This window comes from Acomys minous (assembly GCF_964271855.1).
Source record: "Acomys minous genome assembly, chromosome: 2".
Classification (NCBI taxonomy): Eukaryota; Metazoa; Chordata; class Mammalia; order Rodentia; family Muridae; genus Acomys; species Acomys minous.
In genome coordinates, this window is record NC_140484.1 from 25,774,285 (window position 1) to 25,788,046 (window position 13,762).

Sequence of the window (13,762 nt, forward strand, 5' to 3'; positions counted from 1 at the left end):
AGTGACGTCCTTTTCCACATTCCCAGGGCTCACTAGTGGGGACCCTGTGGGAAAAGCTGAATCTACTTATCAAGGCCATAATCTGTTTCCTTTCACTCTTTTTCTTGCAAAGATCTTAGGGATTTGGTCCAGTCTCTCCCCTCGCTGCCCCCTCTCCTCCCTGTCTCTGACTCTGTCTCTCTGTCTCTGTCTCTGTCTGTCTGTCTGTCTGTCTGTCTGTCTGTCTGTCTGTCTGTCTCCTCTCTGTCTCTGTCTCTCTCTGTCTCTGTCTGTCTGTCTGTCTGTCTGTCTGTCTGTCTGTCTCCTCTCTGTCTTTGTCTCTCTCTGTCTCTGTCTGTCTGTCTGTCTGTCTGTCTCTCTCTCCTCTCTGTCTCCGTCTCTCTGTCTCTTTCTGTCTCTGTCTCTCTCTGTCTGCCTGTCTCTCTGTCTCTCTGACTCTCTGTCTGTCTCTGTCTCTGTCACTCTCTGTCTCTGTCTCTGTCTGTCTCTCTCTCTGTCTCTCTTTCTGATTCCCCATCAATGCAAAATGAACACTATAGACAAAAACAATTAATACATTCCCTCTTTTGTGTCTTCTCTGTTTTTGTTTGCTCTTCAGATGATAAAATGTTGGTCGACAGAAAACCCCCAGAAAATTTAAGTTATACTGTGATTGACAAAAATAAGCAGCTTGAATGGACAGTTAAGATGTAACTGCAATTTCATCCAGTTTTAAAGTGTCACATAAATGTATAATATAAACACAAATTTCCTCAATAACCATCTATTAAGATAAAACAACACAGCCAAAGAGATGGCTCAGTAGGCAAAGCACTTGCTGTGCAGAAAAGAGGACTTGATTTTGGATTTCCAGTATACAGGTAAAAGGCTGTGCTTGAGTGTGGAAGACAGCGGAGCAGATGCCTGGAACTCATTGGATAGTTGGTCTAGTCTGTTCAGTGGGAGATCTGTCTCAAAAACTAAAGTGGAGAGCGACTGAGCAAGACACTTGGCATTGACTGTTTGCCTTCACACATGGTCACATGACATGTGGACACACACACACACACACACACACACACACACATACATATGCGAACATAACTCTCTTTCACACACACATGAATGAAGGAATTAATGAATGAATAAAAAGGACAAACATTTCCACATCTATAAAAGACAAGGTTGTCCCAAAGTTTTTTGGAGGCTGCAGGCAAAGGCACCCCAGCCACCTTATTCCTCATTGCCCCAGACCTCTGGCAGTGATTTTACAAACCAAGCGCAGAGGGCTCTGCACTCTATCTCCTGAGCTGGGGGTTGGCTTCTTCCTTGCTTTCAGAGTTTGACTCAGTTTTCTTCTTCTTTATGACAAAATGAATCATAGCCTGCTGGCAGCTTAACTTTCAAGAAGAAAGGGGTAAATTGAAAGGGAAACCGCAGCAGCAGCAAACTCCAATTTATTACAAGGATAGACTGTACCAGGATGTGAATCACAGCTCAATGATTTTCACACGTTTGCTCAAGCCCATGTCTTTTTAAATGCCTTTATTGTGACATAAACCACATGCCACAACCCTCATCCTTTTCAGTGGGTTTTACTTTCATCCCTTATCTAATTAATTTAATTCCAAGGTAGTCTCAACACTGTCCAAACAAATCCTACCCCATTAGTGGCCATCCCCATTTTTTTCTTGCCTTCTCCCTTTTTCTGGCAGAGAAGGATCAGATGATATTCAAATAGACTTGTGTGTGTGTGTGTGTGTGTGTGTGTGTGTGTGTGTGTGTGTGTGTGTTTTCTTCTTTCTCTACTCCCCACTTTTCTGAGACAAGTCACAATCTCATGTATCCTGGCTCATGGGAGAATAGTCTTGAACTTCTGATCCTCCGGCTTCTACCTCCTGGGTGATGGGATGGCAGGTGTGTGCCACCAAGCCTAGCTTGTGGGATGCTAGGGAGGGAGCTCGGGATTCTGTACGTGTCCGGTGAATACTGCCAGCAGAGCTACACCCTCACCCAACAGCCAGTTTTGGTCTCTGAAAACTGCCCAGGCTGTGACTGTCCACACTTTCCTGTGCAGGCCAGGAGAAGGGACTTCAGTGGGAAACCGGGACTCAGGGTCAGGCCTCCAGCACAATGTGCGTGGACTGGAGCCAGATATTCTTGCAGGAGGGGAAAGGCAGGCTGTTGAGGGGTTACTGCTTCTGCAAGGCAGGACATAGAACGTACTTGGACTTGTTTCTGGCCCACAGGGAGTGCTCAGTCTGGAGTAAAATTAATATTGTTCATTTTTTTCCCCTGAGTCAGGGTTTTTCTGTGTAGCCTTGGCTATCCTAGACTCACTTTTTAGACCAGGCTGGCATTGAACTCACAGCAATCTGCCTGCCTCTGCCTCCCGAGTGCTGGGATTAATGTTTACATTTACTTAAATGTTCTCTGTCATTGTAGGGCGTGTGTGTGTGTGTGTGTGTGTGTGTGTGTGTGTATTTGTGTGTGTGTGTGTATGTGTGTGTGTGTGTGTGTGTGTGTGTGTGTATGTGTGTGTGTTCATGCTCACATTTGTGGAGGTCAAAGGACAACTTACAGAAATTAGTTCTTTCCTTCTACTGGGTGAGTTGTTCTTGGGCTTGGTGCTAAGCACTCCTTATCTGCTGAGTAATCTTATCAGCCTATTAGTGTTTTAAAAAATTCTCTTACTGAGATAGGATTCATGACGGTGAAGGCATATCTATTTGAAGTGCCCATCTGAGGAGCCTAGACATCGACACAGACCTGTGAAGGCATTAGGATGATGAAGATAATGAGCAGATCCTGTCTTTCTGTAAGGATGCTCTTCTGCCTTGCTAATCAGCCTCCACTTTCACTTACTCCCTTATCTTCTCCCCCAGTAGCCTAAGCTGGTCTTTCCTGGAGTAAATTTACATCTTTTATACTTTAATGTAAATGAAATCATACATATATCATGAGTCATCCATGTTGCTGGGTTATCTGCAAATTATTATTTTGTACAGAAGAATATTCTATTTTATGGATCCACCACACACTCATTTATCTGTCAGGGGAGATTTGTCTTGTTCCAATGTGGAGTTATTATAAGTAAAGCGGCTATGGTTATATGTGTACATAGACTTTCATTTCTCACTCTCTCTCTCTCTCTCTCTCTCTCTCTCTCTCTCTCTCTCTCTCTCTCTCTTTTGTGAGAATTTCTGTCTTAGTTATGGTTTCTATTGTCGTGATTAAAAAAACCTATGACCAAAAGCAACTGGTTTGGAAGAAAGGATTTATTTCAGCTTACATTTCTACTTCACAGGCCATCACTGAGGGAAGTCAGGTCAAGAACTCATGGCAGGAGCTGACGCAGAGGCCATGGAGGGGTGCTACTTTCTGGCTTGCTCCTTGTGGCTTGCTCAGCCTGCTTTCTTAGAGCACCCAGATCCACCAAGAAAGAGGTGGCAAGGCTCTCAGTGAGCTGGGCTCTCATACATCAATCTTTAATCAAGAAAATGCACCATACACTTGCTCACAGGCCATTTTTGTTGGGGATTTTTCCTCAACTAAGGTTCCTTCTTCCCAAATAACTCTAGTGTGTGTATAGTTGACATAAAACTAACCATCCCAGGCTCTCAGGCTGTAGCCCAGGTTGGTGTCAAACTCACAATCCCTCCACTAAAGAGTGGAGTATTTGGGTCAAAAAAAAAAAGGTGTCTTTGTGACTTTTTCTCTTCTGTAGTGGCTACACTATTTTCCATTCCTACCAGGCGTGTATGAGAATTCCACTTGTTCTTTCATCTATTACGAGAAAAGATCTCACTGTGCAGCTCTGTGTGCTTTGGAAATTGCTATAAACTCTTTTCCAAATCACCACACCATTTTACCTCCTAACCAGCAGTGGGTGAGAGTTCAGAGGCATTCGGTCCCCCATCAACGTTTGTTATTATCAGCCTCAAAAATAATTACGGCAGTCCTTGGAGGTCTAAAGTGATACCTCATTATCATTAGAGATGGCCTTTTGGGGATCAAAAATTTTTGTAAGATCTTTAAAAATATTTTGCTCTATCCTCTTTTATGGATTACACTTTTATGTTGTGTTTAAGCAGTCTGACTGTGCAGGAAGCCAAGCTGGAGGGGCAGAGCCATCTATGTCTGTGGATACTGTTCATGCGGCTGCAGCATTTGCTGTTTCCCCTTTTGGGTTTTGGTCTTGATTTGGTCTAGTATTGATTAACTGTAACTCCATTCTTCCCTTTTGGAATGCCGCTATATGTTGAAAGTAAATACTCTTCTTTCTTTTTTCTTTCTTTCTTTTTATCTTAGTGATGATTTACAGTTAAGAATTTGCCTTGAGTCTCATAATAGGAACTGCTCAGTTGTGTGTAAATTTCTGCTCTGGTCTGTAATCTGGAAGTTCTCTATGGGCAATCATTGGGGCGCTGCAGGGCATATTTGATTTGTTTTCTTTCAGTTGGAGCTTGTTCTCCTGCTCATGTGTTGTCCAATAAGTTGCCATTCTTCCTGGTTGTGTAAGATGGATGAACAAGTCTGGTCATTGTTATCACATCATGACTGGAAGCAGAATTTTGAATGGTACTATAGTTTCAGTTTGCCAGTATGGTTTCTAATGTAAACTGCCTATTTTGGTGGTGGTTGGAACTCTGTTGTTTGAATATCACATTACAGAACAAGAAAAGAGAATCCCCCTTGGAGTAGTTTAGACCAAGAGTGAGGCCATGTTTACACTCTCTCTTCTTCCTGCGTCACATGTCTGTGTTCTGTGGTCTATGACCTGACTGTTGTTTCTCTAGTGTGTGTTTGATCTTTCCTCATTTCCTCTCTGTCTCACCTGTTTTTAATGAAGGACTTTGTTCTGTTCTTATTGAACAGCACAAAACACAGTATGAGAAGGGAATGAGAATTAAAAAAAAAAAAAAGAAAAAGAAAAAAAAAGAATGAATTTTACCAGGGAAGACGTTACTCTACTGACCTCCAGCTGACTTGGAAGAGCACTTAAATTGGGCACAGATATTATGAACCATATCTACATGTTGATGCCAACATTTATTGTGCATATTTGTTGTTTAATATTGCTCTCAGCCTCCTGGCAGCAATCCTACCCACAGGCAGGAATGGAAGCAGAGGCTATGCAGGATGCTGGTTGTCACTAACTTACTTCTTCTGATTTGTTCAGTTAGTGTTTTTTTTTTTCTACAGCCTAGGCCCACTTACTTAGGGAATGGCACTGCCCACAGTGGGCTGGTCTCTCCTACATCAATTAGCAATCAAGAAATGATCCTACTGACGGTTCTTCAGGCCAAAAGGATGGAGGCCTTTTCTCATTTGAGGTTTCCTTTTCATACATATGTGAAATCAACAACTGAATCTAACTATGACAACTAGTATATGTGAAGCCTTGGTTTCTATCCCTAGGACAAAAAAAAAAAAAAAAAAAAAAAAAAAGAACCAACCTTTACACATACCATTATCACTACAGCAGCTTCCTCTCATAACATCTGGGTTATTCACAAGTCATTGTGAATTATAACACTCTAAAGCCAGAGGGGCATACGTTTTCTCTCATCTGGATGAAGAAACTTCCCTGTACTTTGGTGGGTTGTTTGCTCATTCCTTCACAGACTATGATGTGAATTTATTTTTCCTGGATTGCATTTTGGGTGATCTAATTTTCTTCTTTCTTTCTTCCTTTTTTTTTTTTCAAGACAGAGTTCTCTGTGTAATAGCCCTGGCTGTCCTGAAACTCTCTTTGTAGACCAGGCTGGCCTGGGATTAAAGGCGTGTGCCACCACTACCGGCTTTGACACCACTTTCTACCTCTGCAACTTAGGGCAAAATAACCTTCTAAATTCAGTTTCTCTTTGTATAAAACAGAGATGTAGAAATCTTGTTGAACATGGAGATCTTGTGGAAAGGACTTAGCATCTCAGTGAGTCGGATTCTCAGTTGGAAGGGCTCTGCTCACAACAGCCATTCCTGGCGCTTGCCGGGCTGCTTAGTTCCTCTCTTTTGGTGCCAAAAGCAATATCCTCAGGTCTCCAGCTTTCTTCTTAGCCTTCATGTTTGCTGAATCTCTAAGTGCTTGCTATTTAGGTTGACATCACACGAGATCTCACCTTAGTTTCATGGCTTCAAATTCTATGCTGAAACTTATTATTCTCAAACAATAGCTTGGAACTTGGCTTTGAATACTAGTCCTAAATATCTAGTTTTCATCAGCATCCTCTTATGAATGACTCCCTTTTTTTTTTCCTACTGGTCTCAGTTCATTTCTTGTGCTTCCCAGCTCTCTCCTGTATTGCAGAGGGTGGAGGGTCCTGCATGAGTGGTGGTCCTTAAACTACTGTGCTCCCAGAGTCAGCCTGCATTTCATCAGCAGGAGGGTTTTGAGATGCCTGGGCAGAGGGAAACGAAAGCCCCATATTTCTAGATCCTTCTACTGTTTTTAGGTGTCTGTGACAGAGGCTGCAGCTCAGCCTTCAACCTCTGATGACATTGCTTTTCCCTACTGTGCCCCAGCCCTTCCCACTGTTACTAGTAACCTCCCAGGCACCTGCCCACTGCTGGCCCAGCTTTTCAGCAATACCTTTACTTTTGCAACCATTTCTTATGTTTGGCATACCCCCAGCAGTTTCCCTTTTTTAGATGTGACCTTGCCCGATGAAATTCTTTAAAGTCAACACATCCATTATACAACAAGCTTGATTTCCCTCTCACCTCCTTTTCCTGGTATTCTCTGCATTTTAACTCCTGGTACTGCTGTTTTGCTCACTGTGGCAGTGCCATCCTTGGCTCTGTTCTCCCTCTCATGCCTCCCTGGAGCCCACTGGCAAGTCCTCCTCTGCCTTCCTGAGCACAGCCTCAGCTGACTGCTCTCCCAGCCCACTCCTACCACTGCCATTATCCAAATCTTTTCTGGAGTAGCCTGATGGTCTCACTGTCTCCACAGCTGGCGTCAGTTACCAGAGTAACCATTTTGTTCAGCTGCCTTATACTGCCTTCTGTGGAAAAACCCTCCACTAATTTATTTTCTTGGTCAGAGGAAGAGGGAAGACTGATCACCTAGCCCCGAGCTAACCAGCTCCTCCCAGTATTCCAGGCTTTTCCCCTCTGGGTACACTTGTTCTGTTTTAGTTGTCCTGACCTCATTGCTTCAGCTAGAGGCCATGTGACTGTTCCAGACTCAGGGCCTTGGGTCTTGTCATTGTCATCCCAGTGTCTTTTTCAAGTGTCTGCACGGCTCCAGATTGCCTCTTTCTGTCTTGCTCAGATGCTGCTTGTGCAGAGTTCTTTGCTGGTTGTGTACATGCGTGGTACACATCACTTTCCCTTATCCTTCTCTCACAGCACTTTGGAACACCTCACATATTATTATATAGTTATTTATTCTCAGTGTGCCGCTTCCCATTAGAACGTGAACAGAACAGGGTTTTAGAAAGTGTACCCTGTATAATCAAGATTACGTCATATCAGAGTCCACACTACGCATGTTATATGAAGCTTGTAATCTGTCTTTCTTTATAAAGTTCATGTGTTCTATCTTCTAACTTTTTAATTTGTAGGTTACAACCACACATGGGCGTGTGACACTTTTACACACACACACACACACACACACACACACACACACACACGTAACAGTAAAAGGTTCCTGAATGTGCGGTGACCAAACATGAATCTAAAATCAAACGTGTAAGAAGGTGATTTGTTTCTGGCAGCACTCGCCTATGTTATTTTGCACATCACTGCATTTTTGGCTCTGGACATGTAACATGTGCAGTTTGTCTGTGTGTGCTAGCACGCAGCACAGACAGAGTGCCGGAAATAGCCTTGTTCATGTTAGTGACTATGTTATGACTTCATACCGGCACATACAAAGGACTCTGCTCTTATAGAAAGATAACAGTTAAATTACAGAAGGCCAAGGGTTTTCCTATTTTCCAGCCATTGCTCCTCAGATTATAAAATCGGCATACCTTTGGATCCTGTTGTGTCAGTGTTTGATTTTAATATTTGATTGTGTTCCTGAGTGAGTTTCATAAAAAGTTGGAAACTGAAGTTTAGCTTGAGGTAGGACAGAACGTCGGCAATTTTTGAAAATGGCTCTAAACATACTTGTGCAATTCTGTCCTACATATCTATGTGCAGTGGTTTCATTGTCGATAGTTATAACATCATAATATCAACCAATCCTGAAAACTGTGGGTGTGGCTGAATGGGTCCTGCAGTATCAAGCATTCAGCCAAGATTTCTTTATGTTAAAAAATAAGCACATCTGTTTCACTAGTACACAAATTTATTTTTGTTTTCAGAAAATGGTAAAATTATACATATATGTAAGTATGTGTATATATAATGTATATATAAACCAAAGCATTGTTTTAAAATAATTTTCTTATAATTTATTATTTAAAAAACTGCTTAATTTTATATCTACTTTGTAACCTATCTAGCGCAGGTTGAATGACAGTTTCTGAAGTGAAAAGGGGTCATGAGAGTGAAAAGTTTAGGATGGCCTGCTAAGTGCTTGGAGTACAGGGCACTGCCAGTTTTGGAGCAGCTCTGAGAGGCTCAGCTGGGAGCAGGGCCTGCCTGGGTTGGGTCCCTTGGGCAGACAGAAGGCGCATGCTCCTCGGAGTCCACTTCCCCTGGGCTAAGCAGATGGCTGGGAGGGGTGGAGTCACCAGAGCACTTCCCGGTGGTGGACTGCTCTGATTGGCTGTAAGGAGGCCCTGGGCGGGGAGGGGGGGGCGGCTCGGTCCTCCCATCAGGTCGCTGTAGTCTCGGGACTGGCCACGCTCGCCTGGCTGCAGTGGGAAGCACTCCTGGAGACAGGTTGGAAGACCACACCGGGTGAGTGATGGCCTCAGGCCTGGCCTCGTGCAGCGGGCTCGGGTGCTGGTGCCCTGCGGGTCTCTAGGGCTGGGAGGGGAGGCCCCACCTCGTTATCTGGCCTCTAGTTGCTCTGCTCCCTGGGCACTTTCTATGTCGGGTACCTGCAGGTGCTTTGGGGGTGGCGATGCTCTAGGTCGCTCCAAGAAGTGGTCTGTCTTTCCCTGGCCACTTTCCCGCTTCCTGGACAGGAGCAATCGCCGGTCAGGGACCCTGCCCAGAGTTCCTGATCTGAGGGACAGCCAGAATGCCTGGTTCTCAGTCCTCTTCGTCTATTCCTGTTAGCTCTCCCAGGTAGTGTTAGCCAAATGCATGGCCAACAGCAAACTTGGGCGTGGGTCCAAGTTAAAACCCCAGTGATAAGGCTAGTCCTTTGCTTCCAGTTTTTGACCCCCCAAAACCAAACCAAACCAACCAAACAAAAAAAAAAGGGGGGGGGGGAATGAGCCTAGAAGTAATGCTGAGTTGGTACAGAAGTGGTAGACAGTAAGAGGCGCTGTTGCGGGCTGGGCATTGCCCAATGGCATTGGCCTCTTGTTTTCATCTGTCACAGAACTGCGGGGCTGCCCCGGCCCATTTTTCAATAGCAGCATTTGTACATTTAGTTTGTGCAGAAGTTGGCAGAGTCCTGGAGGTTCAAAGTTGAATCCGACTTCAGCTCTGCCCCCTTCTTTGTCTCTTTCTGGGATGAAATGAAGGCAGAAAGGTTTTGACTTGGATTGTTGCAAAGCCATAAGCACTGTGGCGAAGGTGTTCTCTTTTGTTTTGTTTTTGTTTTGGAGACAGGGTCTCTCTGTGTAGCCTTGGCTGTCCTGGACTCGCTTTGTAGACCAGCTGGCCTTGAACTCACAGTGATCCGCTTGCCTCTGCCTTCCCAGTGCTGTGACTAAAGGCATGCGCCACCACGCTGGGCTGGTAAAGGTGTTCTAAGAGTCCAGAATAGCACACTGAACTCACAGCCTTCTCACACAATCTCTTAAGGGAGATTTGCTTGTCAAGTTTATTGATCGACCATGCTGTGTTGGAAGGAAAGTCAAATGGGTGACCTTCCAGGCTAGTGGCTCCCCCTCAACCCCCTTCTGGAGGGAGTACCATTTGGAGATTGTATCAGGGTCACTTGCTTATTTTAAGCTGTGCTGAGAACCCTTATTTTTTCACACCCTCCTCTTTTCAGTTTGCCTTTTGTTCTCTAGTCCTGAGGGACCTAGGGATCAGGGACCCTAACATAAAAGATAGCCTTAGGCAGTGCCACATCACATCCTGTGGTAACTTAAAGCAATAGTCTTGCTTGGGCAGCTCAAACTCAAGATAATGCTGAGATTCATTATTGCTTGGAAAAAAAAATAACTTCAGGAGCAATTGCATCAACCCAAGGGAGTCAGTTCTCTCCTGCAATCTCCTGAGAGCCAATTTCCTAAGAAATGTGAAATACTTGGCTTTAATATGGGCAATGGTGCATGCTTTTAATCTCAGTACTATGGGAGGCAGAAGCAGGAGGATCTCTCTGAGTTCCAGGCCAGCCTGGTCTACAAAGTGAGTCCACTACAGCCCAGGTTACACAGAGAAACCCAGTCTTTAAAAAAAAAAAAAAGCCTTTATTATTTTCAGACAACAGTATTGAGGTATTAACTTTGACTAGCAGGACACATTGTAGAAATTCCTAAGTTTTGACCCAGGAGTCCCTATGCATGCTCCACCGGGAATTTTCCCTCCTACCCTTTCTTCTACTCAGATGTTAGTCTATTTTCTGTTAGTATAAACTAGGTTACATGTTCTCCAAGTTTTATCTATGTTGGAATAATTCCTTCTCTCTCCTCTCTTACCCTCCTTGCCTGACTTCTTAGATGTAGCAGTTATTTTGAGATTGGTCCATACTGTGTGTTCACTGCTGACATAACCATATGTACGTATATATATGCCTTATTAATCTAGTCACTCATTGGGTTCGGCTTTTTTCTCCCTTAGCTTTTGGCCATTAAATACAAAGCTTCTGAAATTTATGTACAAGTCTTTAGGAATATGTGATCCACCCCCCCCCCCCCCCAGCAAAATGGCTTTATTAGAGTGCCAGGATCACAGTAGGATTTAGGAATTAGCATTGGGGCCCTTCTTCTTGCCAAAGGTGGATCCCCTCCTTTAAAATGATTATATGCATTTAAGGGCCTGGATTACCGTCCCAACATTGTTCTAGCCTAAGTCTGAACATTGTTAGAGACCCATGCCACTTCATTCTTAGCATCCCCAGTGCTTTGCTACCCTGTAATTTTGAGCATTTTTTTTTTTTTTTTTTAGCCATCACTGGAGTGATCTTTGTTGATGGTTGGAGGGTTTCTCTTTCCTTTCCCTTCATTTTTGTTAACAGTCTTGAATCTTGGCATATAATTTTGGGAATGAAAAAAATTTCGGATATAGTGGCAGGCAAGAGCTAATGTTGGCTGAGCTTAAAAATATCTTTAAATCTCAAGCAGAGGGCGGAGCAGTGGGGAATTGTATGGCTCTTCCATTATCTTATCCTAAGTTCCCCTGTGTGCTGCTTCTCTAGAAATTACTTAATTTTGTGAAGAGGTGGTAGGTGGGTGTACAAGGCTGCGTGTGTTAACTGGGAGTGGTGGTTCTGGAGGCTTCCTAGTAAGAACAAATTGGTGTTTTCCCCCCCTCCACCCCTACAGACGGCTGGAGTCATTCAGTGGGACTTGATTTATCCCAGACTTGGTTCAAGACTTTTGAAGAGGGCCCTGCTCTATCGATGTGTGTTTTGTGGTAGAATTCAGAGGGCTGCTTTAAGCAGAAGGAAGATGCAGCTCCTGGGCCTGGTGGTCTGCGGCGTTCTTGGGATTCTGCTTTCTGGGAGGCCCATGGGGACTGTATCAGCTGTGGACCCTGAAGTAAACATGAATGTGGTGAGTTCAAAAGTCACGTGCTTTCGAAATGCAGCGATGACGCGCGTTGCTTTCTTACCATAGAGCTATACGGAGTCGTAGCTATAAGCTCTTTATGGCTCATTATGATTTTCACTAGTTATGAATTGTAGATGACGTTTACTAAAGTTTTTTCCACAAGACACTGCTTACGTATAACCAGCTTCATCAGGCTGCTGAGCAAGATACACAACTTACGCTCTATAATGTGTGTAATTTCATTTTTAAATAATTTTAACCATGCTTTAAAACCGATAAAACTGTTGTAAGCCCTTCACAAGGACTCCTTTGAGCTCAGCTGAACCTGAGCTATGCTTGAGAATGCTCAGGAAATGTAACTCAATACAGCTGTGAACATGTTAGAAGGAACTGTTAGAAACTGTTTGCGCAAAAAAAAAAAAAATGCCCGAATTAATTATAGCATTTCAAAATTATTAATCTTAAGTAAACAGTGAAATCTGGAAAAACTGCACGCAAGAATGCAATGGCAAGAAAATATAGCAAGCAGCAGCATTGAAACAGAAGATGGATTGACCCAGCTGAAGAATGGCTGACTGCAGAGACAGGAACAATCCTTGGAGGCAGGAGAGTAGGGCATGGCACAGGCCAGCATTACGTTTTCTTTTAGCCTCCTGCCTTCTTCTTCTTCTTCTTCTTCTTCTTCTTCTTCTTCTTCTTCTTCTTCTTCTTCTTCTTCTTCTTCAAAAATATTTATTTAATTTGTGTACATTGGTGTGTGGGTGTCAAATCTTGGAGTTACAGACAATTGTGAGCTGCCATATGGATGCTGGGAATCGAACCCCGGTCCTTTGGAAGAGCAGGCAGTGCTCTTAACCACTGAGCCATCTCTCCAGCCCCACCCCTCCTCCTGCTCTTCTTAAGGGAATACTAAATTAAAGTCTTCCAGGTAGTTGCAGAGAGAGAGGCTAGTGAACGCTTAGAGCTTCCAATGAGCTGAGTTCAGCATTCCCACTGAACTCTCAGTGACGTTTGCGCCGCGGATCTCTCTTTCCTTGTGTAGAAGTGAATTTGACGGCAGTTTCCCATTTTCCCTCTCTTCGTCAAACAGTTTCATTTTCTTCACATGAAGTTTTTTTAGGCATATTACTAGGGTTAGGACCTTTCTAACATGGAAAATGTTCACTGACATGTTTAGAAAAGCAGTCTTGATTGGTGCCTGGCAGGCCTGGTGGATGCAACAAGGGCCCAGGTCTGATACACCTGGTGTGGAACGTGCTAGAGTGATCAAATCCCTGTGAGAATAAAGACCGGATCTTGAGATGGGATCTTGGTTACTAGAAGGAGTGGACTCAATCAGCAATGATTTCTTTTAAGTAGCTAAAAAAAAAAAAAAAAAAAAAGGTCATTGCGTTTGTTTTGTGCTTTGTGTTTAAATTTTGGAGACTGAAGGATCCGCATCTGCCGTTGAACGCCCACTGTCCCTTCTCTCCCCAGACAGAAATAATCACCTACTGGGGATACGCGAGTGAGGAGCACTTGGTCCAGACAGAAGACGGATATATCCTATCTCTTCACCGAATCCCTCATGGGCGCAAGAACCATTCTGAGAAAGGTACGGGGTGTTTCCTGTGGCAGGATGGAAGGACGTTTGGAAGTCACTGCTCTGTCCGACTTCACTTCACAGTGTGGCCACAGGATGGCTGGAGGCCAAAGTACCAGCTAAGCTGACGCAGCTGTTTTAAACCAAGGCTGGCTTGTCTAATATCACAGTCTGCACCTGGGATCTAAGGTCAAATTCCTGTTAGAGTGTAAAAATGCCTCCTTATTTTGTTTATCAAGGAAGGATTTTATCCAAGTGACTGTTGTGAGCATTAAACAGTTGGCTTTTGAAATTTAAAATGTACTCAATTTGTTGAAGAGGTCATATATTCAAATACTTCAAAACAAACAAATAATCAAGTCAAAAAAAAAAAAAAAAACAAAAAAAAAAAAAACAGAACCCAAAA

At 43.7% G+C, this 13,762-nt stretch overlaps 1 protein-coding gene across 2 annotated transcripts in view; it reads left to right on the top strand.

The window, feature by feature from the left end:
- The first annotated feature begins 8,732 nt into the window (after positions 1-8,732).
- Positions 8,733-13,762, top strand: part of LIPA (lipase A, lysosomal acid type) — a 32,914-nt gene continuing 27,884 nt past the window's right edge. The window contains exons 1-4 of one of the 2 annotated variants that reach the window (XM_084772238.1): positions 8,742-8,838; positions 10,722-10,780; positions 11,545-11,777; positions 13,251-13,368. In XM_084772238.1, the coding sequence (XP_084628364.1) occupies positions 11,673-11,777; positions 13,251-13,368 (223 nt within the window). In that variant the 5' untranslated portion in view covers positions 8,742-8,838; positions 10,722-10,780; positions 11,545-11,672. Of the gene's footprint in view, positions 8,839-10,721; positions 10,781-11,544; positions 11,778-13,250; positions 13,369-13,762 lie in introns of both variants that reach the window. The other variant, XM_084772237.1, reaches the window with a different exon arrangement.